We start from the raw sequence: 26107 nt of genomic DNA on the forward strand, positions 1-26107 counted from the left end.
GCTCGTTCTCCCTGCCAAGAGTGCTTGGGGGTGCGGGTCCTGTGGTTGAGAAGAGAGCAGTAGAGGCGAGAGTGGGGCTAAGTATAGTTTCAAATAAAATATTAAAATAAGGGTGCGAAGGAGACTAAAAGGAAGAATAGGAATCAGGGAACGCAAAGAAGAAGGAAAAGGCAGTCTGGGAGAGAGAAAAATTAGGAAAAGAAAGATGTACTTCCTCAACGGTCGGGCGCTGCTGCGGCTGCCTTAACAACAAAAAAGGTGAGGCCGACAAGGATTATGGGATTTGTAGTTTTAGAGGGCGTTCTAGTGAAAGCAGGCCGAAATTCAGCTGCGCAAGAGCAAAGCGGCTTCCAGCTGCGCATGCGCCTCAGCAGTGGGAGTTCGCCGCTCGAGGGAGCTGTGGAGCTTTGTGTGGCCTCGCGCCTTTTCTTGGTGGCGGGAAAAGTGAGTCGAGGTTGGAGGGGCTTGCGGAATTGCTGAAATAGGTCGCTCTGCTCCTCGCCTTTAGGTCCTCTTCGTTCCAGAAGGTTGCTGGCTCCTCTCCCTTTGCAAATGAAGGTGCTAGGTGCGCCCAATCCCGGAACCTTTCGTCTGAAGAGAAGTTTTCTTTTCAGGGCAACAACCAACTCTTACCCCTGCTCCTTAGACTCTCTAACCCCAAGACTCACCCTCAACAAACAAACAATATCTCTGTGCTCTTTTAAGTGAATTTCATGGCAGGCAGCGCCGGTCTGAGCGAGAAGGAGGATACTGGTACCTCAGCGGGAGGGGCAGCGGAGGCGAAAGTCTCTCATCGTGGGGTTCTTGATGGGGAAGAGAAGCTAGAAAGCCACTATTTCACCCTTTGAGGGGCGTTGAGGATTTTTGACTCTCTGATACCTCCGATCTTAATTCTTATCCTTAAGAGAGAATTGGTGAGGAAAGAGAGGGAAAATGCGAATCACCGAAAAGTCTTCCGTCTGGTTTTAAAGGTGTAATTAAGGCCTTGTACTGTTCCAAACCTCGGCCCCGCGAGAGGGGGCAATGGTGCGCGGAGCTGGAAGGTGAAGCGGAATGTGCTCCTTTAAGTGAAAACAACACAAACAGGCTAGTGTGAGGTCCGTCGCCGCGGCACGCGTGGAAGCGTCTCTGGCAGTAGACAGCAAGAGTCTGAACGAGATCAGAGGCCCAAAAGAAGGAATATTTTGTCGATAAGTGTCTATATCTCTGTGCTTTTTTGCACTCTGTGAACCAAGAAGCTGTACTTCATCCTTAATTTATAAGCTTCTGTAAAAGGTTTAGTTCAACCACCGTAGTTATGACAGTAATGTCTTGTTAGGTGGTCTAATATAGGCAGTAGCGTAGCTGGAATCTTTTCCCTCTGTTTTGTTAAAAGTTTTAAATCATGCTCGCTGAACACACATACCAAAAAAAAAATAAATAAATAAAAAGGAGAGGAAAGGAAACTACTATTACTAATAGAGGCATGAAAATATTAAAGCCCAAAGGAAATCCAACACCCGCTTAAAGGAGATTTTAAATATAGTCTTTAAATACAGTTTTTTGAAGTCCACGGAGTCTGTGTTAGAGAACAAATCTAAAGGGTTTATTTTTGTTCTCTTAGACCTAGGATTCCAGGGACAATATAAAGAGGGAATATTGGATAGTTAGGAGAGGGAAATTTGTGAACACATTCTAAGTAGGGGGAGGAGGGAGGAGAATGCTTTTAGAAAAATATTGGCAAGACTGAATTATTTAGCTAGATCAGTTCTCAAACATGTTGGTCTCAGAACCCTTTTAAACTCTCAAAGATTATGAAGGACTCCAAAAAATTGGTTTGTATCTATTTACATACTTATTGGTATTGAAATATTTAAACAAAGTTACACATTTATTAATATTAAAATGACAATAAACCCATTGCATGTTAACATAAATGACATTTTTATGAAAAATGTTTTCCTAAGTGAAAGGAAAGTTAGTGTGAAGAATGGCATTGTTTTACATTTTTGTAAGTATCTTTCATGTCTGGCTTAATAGAAGACAGCTGGATTTTCATCTGTTTCTGAATTCAATCCGTTACGATACAGGCATACCTTGTTTTATTGCCCTCTGCTTTATTGCACTTCACAGATTTTGTCCTTTTTTTACAAATTGAAGACAAGATCTTCCACCAGCGAAAAGAGTACAGTTTGCTTTATTGTGGTACTCACTTTATTATGGTGGTCTGGAACCAAAGCTGCGTTATCTTCAAGGTATGCTTGAATCTTGTTTTGGTTGAAGTATATGAGAAAATTCAGCCTAACACAGATAAATAGTTGGAAAAGGGAGGAGACCCTCAGGAAAATTTGTATCATACTTTGAGAACTGCTGAGCTAGGTGATTTTATCTTAAAAACAGTGTGATGATTTTTAAATGTTTAAGTGAGAGAAAACTTTCTATTTCTTGGAATACCTCTTTGATCTTCTCTTGGTGTCCTTTATTTGTTGTTGCTAAATTCTCTCCCCTCTTCTTATTCACCCTTTTTTATATGGAGTGAATGACATCTGGTTTATGGAACTTTCTTTTACTTTCATACTCAAAGCTTTATTGGATTTTTTCCCCCTCTCTTTTTCATCTAAAGTAAGAGAAGAAAAATGAAAGCCTCAAATGTTATTCCTGGAGCTAGAGCCCCTAGTCATTTAGTAGCTATCAGATGTAAGTTGGTGGTGTTTTGTATATTTATTAACTGTCTTTTAAAATTTTTCTCTTTGTGAACTAGATTTCAGTATTTGTTATTGTGGATGTAAATAATTAGTCTGAAATAGAGGAGTAGAAACTTGAGTTGTCAGACAGTGACTTTCTGGCTTTCCCTTTATTGATCAGGTTAGAGATTTTCTTTAAAAGTAAGGTTCTTCGTCACCACCCCCTTCTAATTATACATCACTGATTATAGATTTACTACATCTTATTAAGTCAACAATGATCCACGATTTTATCCAGTTGGTTGGGGCTCCAGTAACATACTTTTACCTAGAGAGGTCAGTATAGGCTTAGATAATGATTTGAACCTAACTATTGGAAATTCTTGCATTTTCAGGTTGATCAAAATACTCTTTTTATTTTATTTAAAGAACTTAAAATTAAAAAAATTACTTTTGAAGTGGTAATATATATATGTTATAAAATGCTAGAGATGCACAAGGTGGTACAGTAAAAAGCTCGCTTCCACCCCCGCCACACAATTCCACTCTCCAGAGGTCCTTTTGTCAATTTCTTGTGTATTCTTTGGGATAGTTTATGGATATACAAGCATATTAGTTATGTAGATGTACATTTTAAAAAATAGAATATCTCAAATACACTAATTTTCATTTCTCATTCAGTATAGCTCTTATGATGTAGATTACCTTCACAGGGACTTCTCAGGATTGTTTTTGGAATTCTGGAGTCTGAGAGAAGATATGTTTGTCATTTGTGGTCAAATTCCTTTTGCAGCCAATTTTATTCAGTTTCTAACTTCTATTTAAGATGACCATAAGGAAGGATACCAATTTGCTACAGAGTTTCTCCCCCAGTTTACCATTTGCCTTTTTTCCTGGAGCACGTAAGTTTGGGGGTTGGTGGTGAAGAGTTAAATAGAAAAAGTGAGCAAATGTGCTCTTTAATATCAAGGACAAGTAGTTCTGCAGAACAGCACATCTGAATTATTCACATTTATAGAACCAAAAGAAGGAACAGAAAAATACCAAAATATAATTTAAAAATACTTTACATTCAACCATGCTGTGGCCCCACTAAGTCAAGCCCCAACACCTTTTGAATTTATCTTGGGAACTAGGGAGAGGAACTCTACACCCTGAACAACTGAGTGTTTACTATTGCTTGGTCATTTGAGGGTTTTACCATTTCCAGATCCTTTAAAGGGAACTGTATATAAACTAAAAGATCCATTTCATGCTGCTTTTGGGTCTCTTTCTAGTGGCAGATGGCAGAGTTGGAAGATTGAGTTTCAGGTCCAGGGCCTTCAAAGAAATAAGAGCATGGAGAAGAATAGATATGCTATTAGTATCATTTAAAATCTGAAGGCCTGGGTATTAACACTGAGGCTTTGGGCAAACCACTTAACCTGTCTTTGTATATTTTTTAATCTGTAAAAGGGGGAGATGGCATTTTATGATCTCTAGTAGGTCTAAAGACCCTATTAGAGCTATAGTGTTTGTTATAACTGTTAAAAATAAGAGTGAAAGGCAGCCGATTGACTCAGTTGGTTAGAGCGCAGTGCTCATAACACCAAGGTCGCCGGTTCGATTCCCACATGGGCCAGTGAGCTGCGCCCTCCAGAACTAGATTGAAAACAACGACTTGACTTGGAGCTGATGGGTCCTGGAAAAACACACTGTTCCCCAATAAAAATTTAAAAAGTGAATTATGTGCTTTAAGCCTAAAGAAAACTGGGTCGAGGATTATAAGGAGTTTAGGCTGATAAAACGAGAGGCAATTCTCTTCAAATAGTTGGGTAGAACAAATATCAATAGTGGAAAATATAAATTGGAAAATGTATAAATTATTGGAATATCACAAGGTGAGTCTTGGTGCTCTGCTGGGCTACAGATGATTAATGACTGTGGGCATGCTAATCTCCAGCATACGATGTGATCGGAGGTTCCTCACTTCCATCCCTCCATTGCTTATGGCTGTGAACAGCCTGGGCCTTTCACTCTAGAGTACCTAGAAATATAATTTTCAGTGTGTACAAAAGTACACATTGAAGCACATGGAAAATTTTAAAATCTATCCTTTTTGTGTATGCTATGAGGTTAAAATGGTTAAAAGCATTTAACTTGTGAAATGAGGTTATTACTCTGAAGAAAACTCTCACTCTTTAATTCCCAGGATCATCCATACCCTACTAACACTATCCTACGACTGTTCATACTTCCATCTGTTAAAAACAAGACAACAGGCCCCAAATGGAGTTTCTTATGCTAAGCTCCATGTCACCAAACCAAGACATAATTTTATTACGGTTTCAGCCCTCCTAGAAATGGAATCTTAAACCAGTCAATCAGTAATTACCTGACCGGCACCAGTTAGGTAATCTGCCAGATAGATCCCTGCTATCCCCTAAAGGAAAGTAACCTTGCAATAACCAATCCTCTTTTTTGCCTAGTATAACTTTCTTGTTCCTCTCCCTTCTGCCTATAAAAGTCTTTTATTTTGTATAGCGTCCTGGAGCTTCTTTCTGTCTGGGTGATTGGATGATGCCCGCTTCATGAATCATTTAATAAGCCAAAAAGATCTTCAAATTTTACTTCGTTGAATTTTTTTTAAAAAACACATCACTACCACTATTACTACCTCAGTCTTATTGCTAATCTTTAAAACAGTAGCTCTCATTATTTCCTGGCATGTAATTGGCACTGATGAGAAGTGTAGTCAAGAAGCCAGAAAATGGGGCCGGCCCAGTGGCTCAGGCGGTTAGAGCTCCATGCTCCTAACTCCAAAGGCTGCTGGTTTGATTCCTACATGGGCCAGTGGGCTCTCAACCACAAGGTTGCTGGTTCGACTCCCGCAAGGGATGGTGGGCTGACCCCCTCTGCAACTAGCAACTAGCAACGGCAACTGGACCTGGAGCTGAGCTGCGCCCTCCACAACTAAGACTGAAAGGACAACAAGTTGACTTGGGAAAAAGGCCTGGAAGTACACACTGTTCTCCAATAAAGTCCTGTTCCCCTTCCCCAATAAAATCTTAAAAAAAAAAAAATGCAGAAAATGTAGTTCAGGGGTTCCAGGAAAAGAGATCCTGAACCCAAGAAGACAGGGAGAGGAGAAAGTTTAAAATTATATTCAGTCAGAGTCATTGAAGTTAATTTTTTAAATTTTCCTAACAGAGGCACAAAGGAAGTATAGCTTCTGAGCTGAATGATGACAACATTGCAGAGTAAAGAAGGTGAGTCAAGAGTGAGGGAAGTTCACCTTATACATTTCTCTCATTTTTTCCCTTCTGTCTCAGCTATGGTCATCTGGACCAAGTGGTCCAGATGCCCACCAAAGGGAAGCTCAGTTCACATATTTTGTGTCCACTCTGTTAAAGTTGCTACATTTCTATATATTTTGAATGAAATATATTACTTTAGAAATAGTCCTGCTCAAGGAATGTATGAACTTGTAGCGATAGAAAAAACATTTAAATGTCTATAATGTAAATTTGAATGGGGTGACTGCTACCAGGCAGGTACAAAGTGTTATGGAGGCTCAGAAGAAAGAGATATTATACCGGGGAGGATCAATGCAATTTTCATTGCATCATTTGTAGATTTTGACTAATTTTTTCCATTTTCTCTAATTTCTTGTAAAATTTTGTCCAAAGTTAAAATGAGCAAATTAAAAATTTTCACATTTGAATAATTCAGTTTCCCATATGCTTATATTTATCACATTTGAGTTAGGCAGTGGTTCCTAAGCCTGGAAGTATGTCAGAATCATCATCTAGATAGACTTGTAAAATTACAAATTCTTGGGTCTTATTTCAAACTACTTCATCAGAATCTCAGGGCAGGTGAGGTGAGTGTGGGTGAGGAGAAGCCTAGAAATCTGAATTTGTTAACTTTTTTCTCCAGATATTTTTGATATGGCCAGTCAATGGGCATTCTTTGGCAATCTCTGTATTAATCTCTATGTTTCATAAATTCCATTTGATAATCAAATTTCTTTCAGAATATGGGAAAGGACCAAAAAAAACCTTTGCCCCACCTACACAAAAATTGCATAGGCTGATGCCCTATAGCCCTAACTCACCCAAAGAGGAGACCCTGGGGATCAGTTCTCCAGAGGCACAAGCCAGGCCAAACCTGCTAAAGGCCAAGTTGGAGAAGAAGGCAAAAGCAACCACAAAGAATGGTCCAAGCAGTGGCCAGGAGAAAAAAGTAAAGGCTCAAGACAACAAGCAAGCGAAGAAGAAAAAAAAGGTATCAGTTATATTGATGGGCTTTAGTGGGACAGTTTCTCCTCTTCATCTAGCCTAGACAAACAGAATCTTTACATGTTGGGGAAATTCATCCTGTAGTTTCAGTTTCTTATTCCTTTCCTCAAAGAGGTCAAAAATGTTTTGATGAAAGCATTCAGCAGGAAATAATGGGTAGGTAAGGGCTGAAGTGGGTTGGAGATGAGAGTAGAGGTAGACAGAAACTTGATCAACTTTTTCCTTTCACTCCTTTATTTCCAGGAGATCTGGGATAGAGTTCGTGGGGTCCTTAGGTTTGTTCATTGATTTCAATGAACTTATTGCCTCATCTAAAGAAGGCTTCCCTGACTGGCCAGAGAGGAGGAATGGGAAAAGATGAGCAGTTTTCCTCCTCTGCCTTTGTCTCTGCAGGAAACATCAAGTCTTACCAATGCAGAATTTGAGGAGATTGTCCAGCTTGTGCTACAGAAGTCCCTCCAGCAGAGCTTGGGTATGCTTATAGTGAGAGAAAAAGTTTCAGTTAAGGGAAAAACTGTTACCTGAGGTGTAGAGTAAGTTGACAGCTTCATTCCTTCCCTCCATATTCCTAAGTAAGAAAATATTAGATGGAACTTAGAAATATTTTAAAATACTTCATCTTCTATCAACAGGACTATAGCCAAAACACCTTAGATAGGGGGTATAGATTTTTAGAAAAGTAGATTACATTGACTTCAGAATATAAAAATAATCATCTCTAGATTCAAAAAATGTAATTTAAATTCAATTTTATATGTTTACAATATATTTAGAAAAGATAAATTGTTTCTCCCAAGTTTAAAGAACTTAGTTTCCATTTACCCTTGTACATTTTCTGTTTTGAAACTGTTTTAACATATGCTCAGGGATTTGATTTTTAGAATAAAGAACTCTATAGCATAGACCTTGAGACCCTCTCCAGAAGGTCCAGAAGGCTAAGGAGAATGGTCTGACATTTTCAGCAATTCTTAGGTGTACTTGTATTCCTAGAGAAAGTTTGAGGAACATATGATATAAAACACAATATTAAAAATAAAATTAACATTACCTAGTTGTCCTGGAATGAGGCAGATCAATCTGGAAAGGCTTGCAGAAGGACATAGATTTGTAATTTTTCTTGAGAATTTAAAGACTTAAAAGTTTTATGATATGACAAAAGTCCAAAAGGAGACTCTTCTAGGCAACAGGTGGGAGATATTTTAATGAAAGGGTACAATTTGGATATAATGGAGTGGTTATTTTCTTTAATTGCTTTTCTGCTTATAGTATTTTGTTTTGGGAGGGATGGAATCTAGCCTTGATTTTGCAGAGACTTCCTGTGCCCAGCCCCTAAGATGTACCCAGTTAGACAAGGAACCAGGAATTGCTTCTTCTACTACTGATAATGATAATGCTGATGGGTAAGTTTATCCCTGTGATGCAAGTTGATCACAGGGTGGACTTAATATTCATAAATGGTCTATCTGTTTATCTATCTGGTTATTTTTTACATCTCTAGATTTCTCTCAGCTCAGGAAAGATGCTTGTTTGAATTGGGAAAAATAGGCAAGAAAATGGATAAAATGACCTTAGGAGGCCATAGAAAGCCTATGGTTCTTCTATCCTCCTGACTTTTCTCCTTGGATTTTTTTTTCCCCAGAAAAAAAGGTGCTTACTGCAAATTGCTCCTGTTTACCTTTTCATTAAAAAAAGTCTTATTTTCAGAGAGAGGGTAATGGCGCCTCATATTCTAGAGAGTTCAGCCTCTCAAGAAGATGGAGTAATCCCTGAGATAAAGACATCTAAGCCAGGCCAGCCAGATCCTGTACCTCGCAAGAAGAAATTCAATAGACTCTCCTTAAGTAAAAGAAAGAAGGAAGCTCGTAAGTATAGTATTTATACTTTGACATCTGGCTCAAGTATTTAAGCCATGAAATTAGGGAATGGGACAGTGGACAGGCTGAGCATTTACAGCCCAAGGCTTTAAATTATCATGCTGTGAGTTTTCCTTCTTCCTACTTTATTATCTACAAAGAATCTCTTCTTCATCTTCCTACCCTACAATGTTTTGTTTTATCTTCCCAGAAGATGAGAAAATGCAAAAGTCCCAAAGTGGACATGAGCACAGACAGAAATACCAACCAAAGAAAATGGTTCAGGTTCATTCTCAGACCATAGATCAACAAAAAAGAGAAGAAAGTGGTTTTGGTGAGTTCTGCCACGGTTTGGAAAAACTTGGGCTTGAAAACTGGAGATGGAGGGAAGAGGCAAGGGTAAGAATATTGGAGGGAAGAGGCAAGGGTAAGAATATTAGAGGGAATTCTGCAAAGATTATAATGAATCTCTCTCTACAGCTACTTGTTAGAAGGTATGCTGCTGAGGAAGAGAAATATTTAATTCATTCATATAATCCAAAGTTGTTGGGTTTCTATTATACTATATACTAGGTATTTTAGGAGGTGCTGAGTAAGCTTAGAGGAAATGAATGTAAGCCTGCCACAGGGAGATTGGCTTCTGAGGAAGGCAGACAAGAAAGCTACAAGCTGGGAGTAGACCTGGAAAAGTTTCCAAGAAAAGATATTGCTTGAGCCAGATCTTGAAATATAATTTAGTCAAGTGAACCAAAGTGGGAATGGGGGGTGGTTCAGAGTTATAATTATTGGCAGAGTTATGGAGAAGGGCTAATTGTTGTCCCTTTTAGGTATGTTGTGAGATAAGAGGTTATAGGCGTTGGGGAGATAAGGCTAGAGACATGCAAGGCCCAGATCATAAAAGGCCTTATATGTGAAGCTAAGGAATTTGGATTTTATTTTAAAGGTAAAGAAGAACCATTGATGTTAAGTAGGGAAGATTTAATAAGATTTGCATTTTAGAAAGTTCACTCTGTCACTAACGTGGAAGACGTACTAGACCCATAGAAATAGTTACCCACAAAAGGAAGATAGACAGTAGAAGTAAAGAGCAATAGACAAACTTGAGATATTTAGGAGGCAGGATCAGTATGATATGGTTGCCAGTTGGATGTGAGAGCAGAGGAAGAGTGAGGCCTCTAGAATGATCCTATTTTCTGGCATGTGTGACTGAATAGCTGAAAGAAATATGATCTGAAATGGAGAATATAGAAGAAAGAGCAAGTTTAGGATGATGAATTCAGCTTTGGACAAGTTGGGGGGTCTGTGATGAAATTTAGAGCTCAAGAAAGAAGTCTGGGTTAGAGAGAGAGATTTGAGAATCATCTGCATCAATAGGAATGGATGAAATTTTCCAAGAAGAAAGTGTAGAGTGAAGAGAAGAGCACTGAATAAAAATCCCTGGGGACCATAATGTTTAGGGTTGAGCAGAGAAAGAGCTGCCCAGAGAGAAAATGAAGAAGAACTAAGAGAAAATTCAGAAAGGTAGAAGAAAAACTAGGAGAATGTGGTATCACAGATGCCAGAGGAGGAGAGAATTTCAAGAAAAGGAGTATATTTAGCTTTTGTCAAATACTACTGCAGAGACACCAAAGAGGGTAAAAAGTTGAAAATGCTTGATGGATACACAATTAAGAAGTAATTAGGGTCTTGATTAGAGCAGTTGGTAAGGGTGAATGGCAGATTATAGTTGGTTGAAGAATACTTTTTTGAATTAGTTTAGATATGAAAACTATGAGGGAGAAAATAGTAAATAAAAGGGGGAGTAGATATAGAGGTGAGGGGAAGTTTTTCTTTTTCTAACTTTCTTTTTAAGAAAATAGACTTGACCTGTGTGTTGTCAGCATGTTTATATGCTCAGGGAAAATTGTTTATAGAGAGGGAGAGATTGAAGGGGATGAGAAGAGAACCAGAGGATTTATTCTTAGAAAGGACAGCTTAACCTTTGAGATTGGATGTAGGGAAGACAAGGATAGATACAGATTTATTTATTCTTTTAACAGTAGTTATTAATGCCTTCTATTTTGTGCCAGGCATTGTGCTAGGTGCTGGAATTATAGTGGTGAACAAAATAGATAATCCCTGACTTCATAGAATTTTCAGTTTTAGTGTGTCACACAGATAATAAACACATATTTTATAGGAAATAACGTTGGTAATCTTGGGAAATTTAGGACAAGAAATAAAATAGATCATACAATATATTAGTATGTTTGAAACTTTGAAAATAAATAGACTTAACAATCTGGAGGAAAACAGTCCTGTGCCAAAAAAACAGAACCCAAAGTGTAAGGAACAATGGAATAAACAGTCAGCTAGTGTCTAATATGTATGTGTGTACGAGTATGTATATAATTGTAATTATATAAGCATAATATGGTTTGTACACACTTGAAATAAAGCTATAGAAAGACTATGCAGGCACCAAATAAGGTAGTCCAAGGCAATAAGTTGTTCCTCGTCTTATTAGGACATGGTAATGTGAGGAAGTGGAGGTATTAGTCTACTTTGGACAGTCAGGTGTTCTGGGTGGTATTGATCCATCTCCTGAACCTCCCAGTATTAGGGCAAGGATTGGATTTCAGACTGGAAGATGGAAATTGACTCCTTAGGCAATTCTTGTGAGTCAAATTGTGATTGTAGTGACAGTGTAAGCCTCTTGCTAAAAGAACCACTTTTCCTGTTTCTTAAGTTGCCAAGGAGAGGTGAGTGCTCCTGGAGTAGGAAATAGAAAAGCAAGTATCTGATAAATGCAATCAATTTGTGTTAAGTATAGTGAAGGAAAAGCATGGAGTGTCATGAGAGGAAATAATGGAGACCTAATTAAGATTGGAGCAGTCAGGGAATGCATTTGTAAGGAAACGACATTTAAGCAGAAACATGAAGGAAGAGTAGGAGTTGGAGAAAGAGTTTTAGGTAGGGTGAAGTTTGGCATATTCCAGGTACTAAAAGAAAACTGGTTTGATTGGGGTTCAGAGAGCAAGGGGAAGCAAGGCAGGAAAGTGGCACTGGATAAATGTAAAGAGGTAGGTAGTAATTAGATCAAAGATGATGTTACAAATTTTATCCTAAGAGAATTTTATCCTAAGTGCAGTGGGAAGCCACTAGCAGGTTTTAACCGGAGGAGTGACACCATCAAATTAATGTTTTAAAAGGATCACTTTGGTTATTCATTGAAGAATGAAGTATGGGTGGCAGGAGTAGATGGGTTAAGAGGTTAATATTAAAATGAGATATTTTGGTGGCTTGGATGATGAAAGTAGACACAGAGAAGTGGATGGTTTTAATATATGTTTTAGAGGTAACATTGTAAGACCTTGGTAATGAATTGGGTATGGGCTGTGTGAGGGAGGAGAGAGTATGTTAAAGATGATTGGTTTCTGGCTTGAGCAATTACATGAAAGGACGTGGGAAAAAGTGAAGGAAGAGCAAATTTGAGGAATAAGATCAAGCGTTTGGGTTTGGGCCCATTAGGTGTGAGATCACTGTGAGATATCCAAATCGGGATGTTGAAGAGCAAGGTGGCTGTAGGTAGCTAGAGCTCAGAACAGAGGCTGTGAGTATACATCTGTGTGTTGGCAAGTATGAAAATGGATTTCAAAGCTATGGGAATGGGAGAGCTTGCCTCAGAAGAATGTGTAGCATGGGGAGCAAACACCCCATGATTGGGCTTTGGAACCCCAACATTTAGAGACTGAATGAAGAACAAGGAGAACCCAGTAGAGGAGACTTAAGAGGGAACTGCCAGAAAGATGGGGAGGGGGAATGGAGAATGAGGGAATCACAGAATCCAAGGAAAGGAGTGTTTCAAAAATCAGTGGTCTTCTAGGAGTTTTATGGTTTTGGGTCTTAAAGTTAAGCCTTTGCAGACTAATCAGAGTGATCACTGCGTAAGCTATATAAATGCCTTAATTATATAAATTACTTAATTTTGAAGAACAATGTACTGGTTGGGAATGATATATCAGTCTGAAAAGACTAATAACCACTATGCTGTACACCTGAAACTAATATAAAATAATATTGAATATCAACTGTAACTGAAAAAAAAGTAATAAATAATTTAAAAAAAGAATGAATGGTCAACTGAAATGCTCTTAGCGTGTCTGTGACATCAGTGTTCATTATCAGAAAGCCACATTGTGAGCCTTAAACATAGTTTTCAAACACATCATCTTCATTTTCTATGTTGTTTGAAATGTAACTTTAAAGAACTGTTTATTGCTGTCACTGGAAATTGCATCCCAAGCCATAAATATCTAATTCTATATCATTAGAATGATTTTTTCCTCACTCATTTTCTCATGAATATTCATTATTTTCACAACCAACCATTTATTTTATCGATTTGTATTTACTTTTATGGTCCCCACTCCTCCCATTCTTATTTTCTAGTCTTGCTAGGTCATTTATATAAATATCTAAAGCTATCATTGGCAATTGTCTTTTTGGACTAATATATTATTCCTATCCAATACTTTGTTGTTCAAAATTAAATAATTGAGAAAGTGACCCATAATATGCTTTTCTGAAGGATGATTTCAATGGGATAAAAGGTATGCCTTATGATCACACATTTAAGGTAAAATTTGACAGTGGGAGAGTGAACTTCCTAGGGAGACGTTATTTGTGAATATGTAGTGCACCTATGTGCCTGGTTATGTGCGTTTTCCCTAGCAACTCTCGATTTTAATGAATATAGGCCAGAAAAGGTAAAGTGGGTTCATTCAGGGTTATGTTTCACCTGCTGGGTAAGAGAAGGACAGAGGGAAAAGGAGTGGAAGATGTCTGCGAACCATTTTAAGGAATCGAACTGAGTAAGTACAGAGTAAAGAAAAGAGGTTGCTACTAGCTTGAGGGGAAAGTAGTGGCCAGTGGATCAGAGCTCTAGATAAAGTGAAAAGTTGCTATAGAAATCTTGGAGCAAGTGAGGTGGCAGGAGGGAGAATTTTTACCAGAGAGAGATGTTTGGATGAGTAGTTCAAGGGAGCGTGCAGTCCCTGCGTCTGACTGGGTGGGGCGTCCAAGAGCAGTAGTCGATCACTGAAGTGAAGTGGATTACTGAGGCGGCGTGGCAGGAAACGTCAAGCAACTCAGGGAATGGGGTGCTTTGTGAGTTACCATGTGGGCATCTGGAATGAGGACAGGAGGTAGAGGGGAGAAGGCTAAACCAGATGCCAGCATCTTTACAAGGGAGATGAGAGGGTGGTGTGGTTCCATCATGGACCTCAAAGGAGGAAGGGTTTTAATAGGAAGGAGGATAGTAATGGTCTGGAAGTGGCAATGAGGAGTAAGGATGATGTTGACCCCATTTTCTGGCCTGAGAGACATGGAATATATGAGAAGGAACCAGTTCCACTTAGAGGGCTGTGGGTGGGGGTGAGGTTGGGTAGAGGCAATGGGTCACCAGGTTTCAAAAAGGAGATAGAGGTTCAGAGAAGAGGTTGAGGATATGTGGACTTTTGCTTTTGTCTGGAATTCCAAAGAACATAGGGGAAGTGTTTGGGAGGGAGAGAGGAGAGGCTGACTGGGGCACTGAGTCAACTTAGAAAATGTGGGGATAGAGAAAGGTGGGGATGGGGGTTTGGAAAGTAATGGATAAAAGGAATACTTTGCTTGAAGGAAATAGTTGCTTGAGAAATGATAGACTTAGACCTGTGTCTTTTGGAGGGAGTGAACTCAGGGCTGTTGGTTCCAAAGGCTGCAACTTGGTAATTTGGTGACGGGTAAATCAGTTGAGATTCAGATAGGAACTCTGGATGTTGTGCACAAAAGATGCTGGGTAGCCCTTCAAAAGAACTTTTCAGTATTGACATGCCAGCAGAGAATGAGGCACTAGCCAGAAAGGTGTCAATCAACCTTTTAAAGAGCTGTCAATACAAGAAACATTCCTTTCTGCCTTGGGTAGAGGAGAAATGATACATGGTATAGTAAAAAGATTGAAATGGGAGACCTGGCTTATAAGCTCAGCTCTGCCACCAACTTAGACTGATCTGCAGCAAGTCAGTTACTTTCACTGAGCCTTAGTTTTCCCATTTATAAGTCAAGGACTGGACTATTTAATCTCTAAGGCTGTGTGATTCTGGTCGGGGAGGATATATTGATTTTGTTGGATTGAAAAAGGAAGAGCAAGTAATTGAGTCTCAGTTCAGTTTCTTTTCCTGTCACAGGTCAATGTCTAGTCTGGGTCCAGTGTTCTTTCCCAAATTGTGAGAAATGGCGGCGACTTCGTGGGAACATTGATCCCTCAGTCCTTCCAGAGAATTGGTCTTGTAACCAGAATACAGGTAGAATGGAGTGGAAATGGTTTTTTTTTTTCTTTTTTTATTGTTTCCCCCTTTCTTTCCCTGCATGTCTCCTTCAGCTTAAATATGTCGTATGAGTAGTTTCAACTCCAGGGGTCCTTGTAGTGTTTGGGAGAGAGAAGGGAATCTTCCTGTCATATCGAGATGAATCTGCGATAATAGGCTAGAAGAAGATACCCTGAAAAGTGTTGTGGGGAGGGACGTGGAATATAAACACATGTTCTTAGTGAAGTCCATCTTCTTCAGCATTGGTCTGACCCCGTCAATCTTGATTAGATTTTTGGTATTGGGTTTGTGGATAGGAAGGGATATGAGCTATATGGAGAAAAGGAGGTAAAAGAGATCCAGTGGCTTAGAATTCTAAAATGTTTGGAATTACTTGGAAGCGATTATGAGGATCTAGTCCAGCCCACTTGTTTTACAAATGAGAAGACAGAGTCTCAGAGAAATTACTGTCATGATGTTACATAGATGGAAACAGGGTCAGAAAATGTGGGATATAGGCAGAAGTTTGGAATGTCTTTCTATAGAGTATAAGGAGGCAGCACTGCACTCCTACTTCTCCTGGTTCTAGGCTGTATTTCCTCCAGGAATCTTTGTTCTTCCTCCATGCCCATCTCCCAGGAGCCCTTTTGATCCCACCTGCTGTTTCTTTTTGGCCTCACCTAGATTTTCACCTTGTGAGGCTCTTTCCTTCCTTTCATTCTTTCTCTCTTTTTGGCAGATTTGGAGTATAATCGCTGTGATATCCCTGAGGAGACCTGGGCAGGGCGTGAGAGTGATGTGGCCTATGCCTCCTACATCCCAGGATCCATCATCTGGGCCAAGCAATATGGTTACCCCTGGTAGGGCACCGCAGCACAGTCAGAGCTCCCTTCCCTAACTTGGGAGAGGTAGATTAAAGCAGAGAGGGAAGGAAATGGAAAGCATTTATAATGGAAATGCTACCTGCCCTGGAAAGAACGTGGGGTGGGAGAAAAGATGAAGTACCAAGCTTGGAGGCTTTGAAAGAATGTGTTTTCTAGAGGTTTCACAATGAAGGTGGTATCTCCCTGGTAAAAAAGGGCCTAACAATTCTACCCTGATTGGGTAGAAAGAAGAGAGTAGCTCCAAGGCATTTTTTAAAACATTGAGATATGAGAGATATGCAAAATACAGAGAACAAAGAAGGGTAGGATGGATAGTTTCTTCTTTGGAGATGTCCCTAGTCAGAAGATTTTGTTCTCAGGGTTGCTGGAAGGCCTAGAAGGATAAGATACTTTTACTAGGAAGATTCTGTACATTGGTGGAAGTCACTTCAACTACTGGGGGGGAGGGGTTGACAGAAGGGGAGGTCTATCTTTGAGAACTTTTGTTTGCAAAGCACATGGCTTCTTTCTGTACGTGTATATTGGTGAGTTTGCATGCTGTTCATCTAACCCTTTCCCTTCTGTCCCCTATTCCCATCTGTCTTCTCTAGGTGGCCAGGCATGGTAGAATCTGATCCTGACCTGGGGGAGTATTTTCTTTTTGCTTCTCATCTTGATTCCCTGCCGGTGAGTTTTCCTGGTTCTGGGTAGTAGGTGCTCAGGTCAAAGGAATGAACAAATCCATCCTGACAGATGTACAGAGTTAAAAACATAACGTGTTTCCCCAAAAATAAGACCTAGCCAGACAGTCAGCTCTAATGCATCTTTTGGAGCAAAAATTACTATAAGACCCGGTATTATGTTATATGTTATATTTTATTATATTTTATTTTACTTTATTATATTTGTTATATTATATTTATTATATTATATTATACCTGGTCTTATAGTAAGACCGGATCTTATTTTGCTCCAAAAGACGTGTTAGAGCTGATTGTCTGGCTAGGTCTCACTTTCCGGGAAACATGGTAGATACAGCCAGCAGATACGAACAGAAACAGATATCTAGTTAGAGTGACAAACACAGAAATAAGTACTCACATATGGAAACAAACTTATATCTAATTAAATACTTATTTATTACTAGGACATTTATGGTTTTGATAAATATGCCTTGGTTAGGATTCCTGAGGTCGGAATGGAAGAACAATGGAATGAGATTGGGTAGGTGGGTCAAGCTTAAGGGAGCAGGGGAGGCCCAGAACCTCCTTCCCTGTGACTCCTCAATTCTTCCCCTGCCTTTTCTGATTAGCAGGCCAAAGGAAGGAGGACGAAAGGCCATAACAGAACCATCTTTTATTTCAGTCTAAGTACCACGTGACATTTTTTGGAGAAATAGCCTCTCGTGCTTGGATCCCAGTCAACATGCTAAAGAACTTCCAGGAGCTGTCTCTGGAGCTAGCTGGAGTGGTGAGCAACCCTTGGGGGTCAGTTGTCATACAGGGAAGTTGAAAACTAAATCCTCCCTTAATTAAACCTGATTTTCTCTCAGGGGAAGCTATGTTGGGAGAAAGTCCCATGTCTGACCAAGTGTGTAAGGGTGAGGTTATTCATGAGGGACTCTTCTTTCTACCAGGATTGCAGCAGGAGAATGATTTTTCCTAGTCTCCTTCCCTGTTTGCAGATGGGAGGCCTTCCTGAAGACTCTGGTTTTCTATAGTTTAGCCAAAGCATGTGTGGCAGAAATGAGGGCACAGATTAACTCCGAATTTTTCAGTGTAGGCACTACTGACATTTTGGTCCAGATGATTCTTTGTTGTGGAGGGCTATCCTGTGCATTGCAGGATGTTTAGCAGCATCTCTGGGCTCTATTATCCTCTAGACAGTAGCAACTCCCACCCCTAATTGTGAAAACCAAAGAATTGTCTCTAGACATTGCCAAATGTCTTCTGGGGGGCAAAACCTACTCTGGTTGAGAACCCCTATATTAACTAAATAATAGTTCTTTCCTCTACTCACTTTGGGTTTGACCAGCCTTACAAAAGAGCAGAAGCCCAGCAGCTTACAGGCCTTGAGCTCAAAAGATGGATAAGAGTATCATGTGAATACCAGGAACCAGAAATAAATGTAGTTAAAGAAAATGTCTCGTGAGTCGCGGCATGATGTGGTCACTTCTCTGATATTTATTATTGACAGGAATCTTCTTCTATTTCAGAGAAAGTACAAGAACAAAGACTACAGCCACAAATTGAGGGCAGCCCTGATAATGGCTCAAGAAGCAGAACAGATCAGTATTCAGGTGGGAGAGTATTCGGATCACATACCTGCTCCTCTTTGGGACTTGGGACCCAAAGCAAACCATACATTCCCTACTTCAGAAAACTGGTTTGTCCTTCCATATTACACAGTGTTAGTCTTAGAACTGCATAGCCTTTTCTTCCCAAGCCAAATTCCCTTGATTCCTTAACTCATTCCATTCTTTTCCCTACCCTTGGACAAATTGAATCTTCTCTCAGCGCAGACAGAGACAGTTTGTGGTAGGGGGCATCATCCCCCCTATTTGATTTCAAGTCTCACATGTATGTACCTTAACCTCTTTGTTATGCAGAGTCAGTTTTTACCTTCAAATTCTGCCTTTGGGGGTGGGGCGGAGAATGACAAACAGTGAATTTTCCCTTCCCAGTTATTTACTGAATTATAAATACAGGGGGAAAAGACATTATAATATTATATGTTATAATACTATATAACTATATGTTATTTTACTATAATGTATTATAATAGTTAATCTCGACAAAGATCTAGATAAATCTAATGTGAAATTTCAAGTGAAAATGGTATGGAATAGGAATACAAATTCCGTAACTAAAACGGTGAAGACAGAGGGCAGCAATAGCCCCTGGGAGAGTAGTGGATGATGCTTTTGTGTCTTGGTTTCCTCAGGAACGGGTTAACTTGTTTGGTTTCTGGAGCCGATACCGTGGATCTGACAATAGTGGGGAAAGAAAAGGTAGGGTCAGTATGAGGATGAGGACTAATGAGGGCGAGGAGGGATTCCTTCCTGAGGGCAACAACTGAATCTTTATATCTGATGTCATCAGCTTAGTTCTGGACTCTATAACAGGAGGCTCCCCATTGACCAAGTGTCTGGGATGGATAGACGTATGGATGAGTGGAGAGAGAAGTGGAGGAGAAAAGGGGGTGGGGAGGGAGGGTGCACATTGAATAGTGATGGGACTTTGAAAAGAGTGGAACCATGATAAGCTAGGATCATGTTTTATGGAGAAAATAACACTTAGACATGAAAAATAGAATTAGAAGATTCATTCTCGGAGCTCAGCTCCATTAACTCATTTATTGGATGAATGATTTAGCCTTTCCTTCCTATTCCTGTTCTAGATTTAATGTTCTCTGGGGCTAACAGCTCAAGTTCCTCCGTGGAGAAAGAAGAGGAAGAGTCAGAGTTGGAGGAGGAGGAGGAAGAGGAAAAAGTAAGATTGATCTTTCGGATTCCTTTTAGGAAATTCCTATCGGGCAACTGGTTGGTATCGGTTTATATTTACTAAGGCACAGTCCAGGCCCTGCCTCACGGTAGCCATGACTGATAGGTCTTATATCTTAGGGGTCTCCAGGGAAGGAGAGTCTCAGTTATTCTTTCTTTTCTTTTTCTTTTTTTTTTTTTATAAATTTTATTGGGGAATATTGGGGAACAGTGTGTTTCTCCAGTGCCCATCAGCTCCAAGTCATTGTCCTTCAATCTAATTGTGGAGGGCGCAGCCCACCGGCCCATGTGGGAATCGAACCGGCAACCCTGTTGTTCAGAGCACCCGCCCCAACCAACCAAGCCATTCGGCTGCCCCTCAGTTATTCTTTCTAATATACCACCTCTCCAAGAATTTATTTCTTGATTATCATCTCTGTTCCTACTGTAGTTCTTTGGTTCTTACTGGAGCAATTTCAGCGAATAGCAGGTTGCCTCTCTTCACTATCCCCTATATGGACACTTAGGATATTTATTCACTTGTTTTCTTCGTCTCTTTTCAGGCACGTGAAATATAGATTTGTTTTTCATATTTAAAGATTTTTTTTTTAGAATGGTGTTAGATTCACAGCAAAATTGAAAGGAAGGTACAGAGTTCCCTGCCCCCAAGCAAGTTCCCTGCCCCCTGCCCTCCCCGTTATCAAGATTCCCTGCTAGAGTGGTACATTTTTTATAATCAGTGGAGCTACACTGACACCTTATAATCACCCAAAGTTCATAATTTACATTACGGTTCACTCTTGGTATTATGCATTCTATGGGTTTGGACAAATGTATCAGTGACATGTATCCATCATTATAGTGTCATATAGAGTGTTTGCACTGCCCTAAAAATCCAGTGTGTTCCACCTATTCATCCTCCGACCCCCGCCATATTCCTCAAACTCTAACAACCACTGTTCTTTTTACCATTTCCATAGTTTTGCCTTTTCAAGAATGTCATATGGTTGGAATCATACAGTATATAGCCTTTTCAAACTGGCTTCTTTCACTTAGAATTTTGCATTTAAGGTTCCTCCATGTCTTTTCATGGCTTGATAGCTCGTTTCTTTTTTTTGCTGAATAATATTCCATTTTCTGGATGTACCACAGTTTATTTATCCATTCACCTACTGAAGGACATCTTGATTATGTCCAAGTTTGAGCCATTATGGATAAAGTTGCTAAAAACATCTGTGCACAGGTTTTTGTGGGAACTTAAGTTTTCACCTCTTTTGGGTAAATACCAAGGAGCTTGACTGCTGGATCGTATGGTATGACTATGTTTAGTTTTGTAAGAAACCACAAAACTGTCTTCCAAAGTGGCTGTATCATTTTGCATTCCCACCAGCAATGAATGAGACTTCCTGTTGTTCCACATCCTTGCCAGCATTTGATGTTTGTTAGTGTTTTTGTTTTGAATTTTGGCGATCCTAATAGGTGTGTAGTACTGTCTCATTATTGTTTTAATTTTCATTTCCCTGATGACATGTGATGTTTAACATCTTTACATATGCTTATTTGCCATCTGTATATGTCCTTTGGTGAGGAGTCCATTAAGGTGTTTAGTCCATTTTTAATTGGGTTATTTTCCTATTGAGTTTTATGGATTCTTTGTATATTTTAGTTAACACTCATTTATCAGGTATGCCTTTGGCAAATATTTTTTCTCAGTCTGTGGCTTGTCTTCTCATTCTCTTAACATTGTCTTTCGTAGAGCAGAAGTTTTTAATGTTCACGAAGTTCAGCCTATCAATTATTTCTTTTATGGATTGTTCCTTTGGTATTGTATATAACAAGTCATTACTATGTTCAGGTCATCTAAATTTTATCCATGTTATTAACTCCATGATATTGTCTAGGAGTTTAATAGTTTTGCATTTTACACTTAGATCTATAATATATTTGGAGTTAATTTTTTTGAGGGTCATAAGATCTGAGTTTAGATTTATTTATTTATGCATGTGAATGTCCAGATCTTCCAGCACAATTTGTTGAAAAGACTGCCTTTACTCCATTTTACTGCCTTTGCTCCGTGTCAAAGATCAGCTGACTATATTTATATGGGTTTATTTCTGGGCTCTCTATTCTGTTTCACTCACCAATTTGTCTATTTTTTTTTTGCAAAAACCACACTGTCTTGATGACTGTAGCTTTATAGAAAGTCTTGAAGTTGGCTAGGGTCAGTTTTCCAACTTTTATTTTTCTCTCCTTCAATATTGAGTTGACTATTGTGAATCTTTTGCCTTTCCACATACAGTTTGTTGATATCCACAAAATAACTTGCTGCAGTTTTGACTGCAATTTTATTGACTCTATAGGTCAAGCTGGGAAAACTAATATCACGACAATATTGAGTTTCCTATCCATGAACATGGATTATCTCTCTTTGATTTCATTCATCAGTTTTGTAGTTTTCCTCATATTGATCTTGTACATATTTTGTTAGATTTATACCTAAGTATTTCATTTTTTGATGCTAATATAAATGGTATTGTGTTTTTAATATAAAATTCTACTTGTTCATTGCTGGCATATAGGAAAGCTATTAACTTTTGTGTAGTGTTAACCTTATATTCTGCAACCTTGCTATAATTGCTTAATAGTTCCTGGAGTTTTTTTGTTGATTCTTTTAGATTATTTATATAGACCATCATATCATCTACAAAGAAAGTTATAGTTCTTCCTTCTGGTTTCTTTTGGGTGTTAGTATGGTATATTTTTCTCCATTTATTTAAGTTCATAATCTATATTTGTCTTTATGTTTAAAGTGGGTTTCTTGTAGACAACATACAGTTGGGTCTTGTTTTTTCATCTACTCTGACAAACTCTCTTTTAATTGGTGCATGTGGACTATTGACATTCAAAGTAATAATTAATATACTTGGATTAATATCTATAATATTTGTTACGTTTTCTATTTATTGCCCTGTTCTTTCTTCCTATTTTTGTCTTCCACTCTTTTTCTGCCTTTTGTGGTTTTGATCAAGTGTTTTATATTCCATTTTCTCCCCTTCCTTAGCATATCAGGTTAGGTGTTGTTTTTTTCCTTTGGCTTCTTTCAAGTCTTCTTTCAAGACTTCTTTTTCTTTGATTTTCTGTAGTTTGAAAATGATATGCCTAGATGTAACTTTTTGGCATTTATCCTTCTTGGTGTTCTCTGAGCTTCCTGGATCTGTGATTTGGTGTCTGACATTAATTTAGGGAAATTCTCAGTCATTAGTGTTTTTAATATTTCTTCAGTTCTTTACTCTTTTTTTTTCTCCTTTTGGTATTCCCCTGTGCTTATGTTGCACATTTTGTAATTATCTTATAATCCTTGGATATTTTGTCCTTTTTTATTCTTTTTTTCAGTTTTTGTTCTCTTTGCTGTCCATTTTTGAAGTTTTTTGTTGAGAGAACCTCAAGTTCAGAGATTCTTTCCTCAGCCAGGTATGGTCTACTAATAAGCCCATCAAAGGCATTCTTCATTTCTGTGTTTTTGATCTCTAACATTTCCTTTTGATTCTTTTTAGGGAATTCCATCTCTTTGCTTACATTGCCCACCTGTTCTTGCACGCCGTCTACTTTATCCATTAGAGCACTTTGCATATTAATCATATTTGCTTTAAATTTTCAGTCTGGTAATTTCATGCCAGGTTTGGTTTTAATACTTGCTCTGTCTCTTCAAATTTATGGTTTTTGCTTATTGATATGCCTTGTAGTTTTTTTCTTGATTGCCAGACATGATGTACTTTGTAAAGGGAACTGCTGTCAATATCTTTAGTAATGTGGCAACGTGTCAGGGGAGGGGAAGTGTTCTATAGTCCTATGATTAGGTCTCTGTCTTTCAATGAACCTATGCCTCTGGACTGTGAACTTCACAAGTGTTTCTTAGTTTTGTTTTGTTTTGGTTAGACTGGGCTGGAATTGGGTATTTCCCTCCCCCAGATCTGGTTTCATCCCATAGTTTAGGCCCTTGTTAAGTAGTTTCTCCTGAGGGCAGACCTTAAGAAAAACAGAGTGCTTTGGTATATTTCAAAATGGTTTCTTTTTCTCTCCCGCTGTGTGAAACATGAAGGAATTTTTCTTTGATTATTTTCTGTAAGAACCTGGTAGGGCTGCTGGAGGTAAAATTCACAAAAGTCTGGAGCCCCCTATGACTGGATCTCCCTGGAGTTTTTAACCCTCAGACTTGTTTACACTGAGCCTCCAACAATTCATTTATTGCTGCTGAGGTTTTTCTACCTTGGCACTGGTTCTTGGGGTGGTTTGTGCTTGTGAGTCTCTGCTCTGGTAAGCCATGACTCCCTGTATTTGCCTCTGTCTCTTCAGCCTTGAAGGCAGCAGTTTGCCCTATGTCCTTACCTCTCATAGATCCAATTAGAGTTGTGGATTTTTAGTCTGTTTAGCTTTTTAGTTGTTGTTAGAACAGAGTGGCAACTTCCAAACTCCTTATATGTAGAACTGGAAACTGAAGTTCTAAAATATAGATTTTCACTCTCTTTTAATTTTCAATTTACCATTTTTTTTTTCATTTTGCGGCCTAGCTTTATTTCCTTCTCGTGCAGAAAGCTTTGCATTGATTAATATCAAATAGAATGGGAAGGATGAACATTTTTATTTTTATTGTCATTGATTAAAATAGTATCAGGCTCACAGAATCTAATTTGAGTCCATTACGTGCACCGATCATTTCAGTAGCATTCCATTTTGTTAAAAACACAATTTTCTTTATTTATCTTTTTAAATTTTTCTCCCCCATTCTTAGGACCTAACTTTGTCCAGTCCCAAGCCAGCCAAAGTTCAGACAAAAAAACCCAATGCAAGAGGTAAGCAAGCCAGCTGGAAATGGGACAGTTAAGGTAGGGCAGAAGCAAAGAATAGAATGGGTCTGCAGGTAGTTGGACTTTCCTGACTGTCTCAGCTCCAGAACCAAAGAAAATAGGCAAGACTCATGCTAGTGTAATTGGAGAAGCTGTAGCCTCCTCACTTCTGTATATTGAATTATAAAATCTTACGTTAAAGATGGAATGAATGTTTTAAATTCTTAGCCAAGAAGGATGACTTCCTGGAAAAGGTAGGCTCTGAGGAGAATCATAAAGAGAAGAAGATCCAACAGGGGAAAAAAAGAAATATTTGGGGGTAAAAAAAAGGAACTGAGAGAACTTACTAGATTAAGATTAGTAGAAACTGCAAGGCAGAAGACTTAAATGTGGGGAGTCCCATGGACCCTTTCCAAGCTGTCATTTAGAGAAAAATAAACAAATGTCTTTCATGGTTGGGGTTTGGGGGTGATGTAGGCATAGCAGCTGGACGAGATGGGACCCCACAAAGGAAGCCTATGAAGAGATCTCTGGTAAATGAACCTGCAGCTGCTCCTGTACCCATAACGGGGAGTAAGGAAGTACACAGGAATTCAGACCCTGAACAGCCAGGTAAGGCTCTATCTAAACTTCGGAAAACAGTGGGAAAATGAGGTTTCTGTCTGCATCTCCCCTCCCTGGATCCTTTTTGAACAATTCTACTGATTATCATTACTTCAAAAAGAACAAAAATTAGGCCAAAAGGGCATCTCTCAGATTGTAAAATGCAGCACATACTATAGAAACATAATGGTTATTGATTTGATTTGATCCGGGGACAGGAGAATGCTAAGGAGGCTTTTTTTTTTTTGTACTGAGTATTGCAATGCACTAGCTAGATAGATACTTCCATGCTTGTTCTCTTTAATGTTTAAAATATTTCTATGACTGGATATTTGCCATTTGAAAGAGTTTAAAATTTGCTCAAGACTCACGTCTAGCATATAGCCAGTCCATGGCTTGAATCCCGGACTTTCTGACTCTAAAGCCTATTTCTTTCTATTGAGAAAGGTAATCTTTTCCAGAGACTTTTTTGGAAATAGAAATTTAGCAGTTTGATTTGTAAAAGGTAAGGACAGATGACCTAATAAGACTCTCAGTTTTGTCACTATTTCATTTAGGTGCTAAGAAAAAATTTAAAGCTCCCCAGAGCAAAGTCTCAGTAACCAGCTTGTCTGAAGAAAAAGAGGTTAGAATGGTGCCAAAGGGCCTGATCCCACCAGGTCATCATGGGGCCTGTCCTGCGGTGGGGAAGAAAGGGCCTGGACCCCAGGAGCCACCACCTCAGGAGGCTGGAAGCTTCCTCCCTGACGATGAAGGCTCCAGTGACCTGGACCTGGAGCAACTCATGGAAGATATTGGAAAAGAATTGGAGCAGAGTGTGGAGCCGCAGCATAGAGATGACGCAGAGGAGTTCACTTTCTTTGAGGAGTAGTTCTGTGCTCTTGTGTTCTCACCCTGTTCCCTGGGAGCACGAGGCAGAGTTGTTGAGATTGGTCATTGACTACAAAGTTAATCAGCTAAAGTCAGTTGTGTGGGTTATGTATTAATAAAATAGGTTACCTGCTTAATTGATTTGGTTTGTCTCTAACCACATGCTTCCTTTTGGCTTCTCTCCCTCCTCCGTCGTGTCACTGTGGCACATCATCATTTCTGATGGGAGGCCTGCACAGTATAGGAATCTGGGAAGGCAATGACACTTGAGTCCTGGAGAAGGACATTGATAAGGGCAGGTCTGGGTTCAAATCCTGCCTCACC

At 39.1% G+C, this 26107-nt stretch overlaps 1 protein-coding gene across 1 annotated transcript; it reads left to right on the top strand.

The window, feature by feature from the left end:
* The first annotated feature begins 28 nt into the window (after positions 1-28).
* On the top strand, positions 29-25918 carry ZCWPW1 (zinc finger CW-type and PWWP domain containing 1). Its single transcript, XM_081054329.1, has 17 exons — positions 29-258; positions 5853-5911; positions 6679-6929; positions 7337-7415; positions 8226-8343; positions 8648-8805; positions 9008-9130; positions 15003-15119; positions 15862-15982; positions 16597-16672; positions 17351-17455; positions 18201-18284; positions 18929-18995; positions 19385-19476; positions 24256-24316; positions 24788-24922; positions 25471-25918. Exons 2-17 carry the CDS (start codon positions 5884-5886, stop codon positions 25782-25784), a joined length of 1929 nt encoding a protein of 642 aa, XP_080910455.1. The 5' UTR covers positions 29-258; positions 5853-5883; the 3' UTR covers positions 25785-25918.
* The last annotated feature ends 189 nt before the right edge of the window (positions 25919-26107 follow it).

The sequence above is a fragment of the Rhinolophus hipposideros genome, assembly GCF_964194185.1.
Source record: "Rhinolophus hipposideros genome assembly, chromosome: 7".
NCBI lineage: Eukaryota > Metazoa > Chordata > Mammalia > Chiroptera > Rhinolophidae > Rhinolophus > Rhinolophus hipposideros.

Coding starts and splice junctions, on each gene's coding strand:
- ZCWPW1 (XM_081054329.1), top strand. CDS start 5,884: ATGATGACAACATTGCAGAGTAAAGAAG. Junction 15,983..16,596: donor AAGCAATATGGTTACCCCTG/GTAGGGCACCGC, acceptor TGTCTTCTCTAG/GTGGCCAGGCATGGTAGAAT. Junction 18,996..19,384: donor CAATAGTGGGGAAAGAAAAG/GTAGGGTCAGTA, acceptor TTCCTGTTCTAG/ATTTAATGTTCTCTGGGGCT.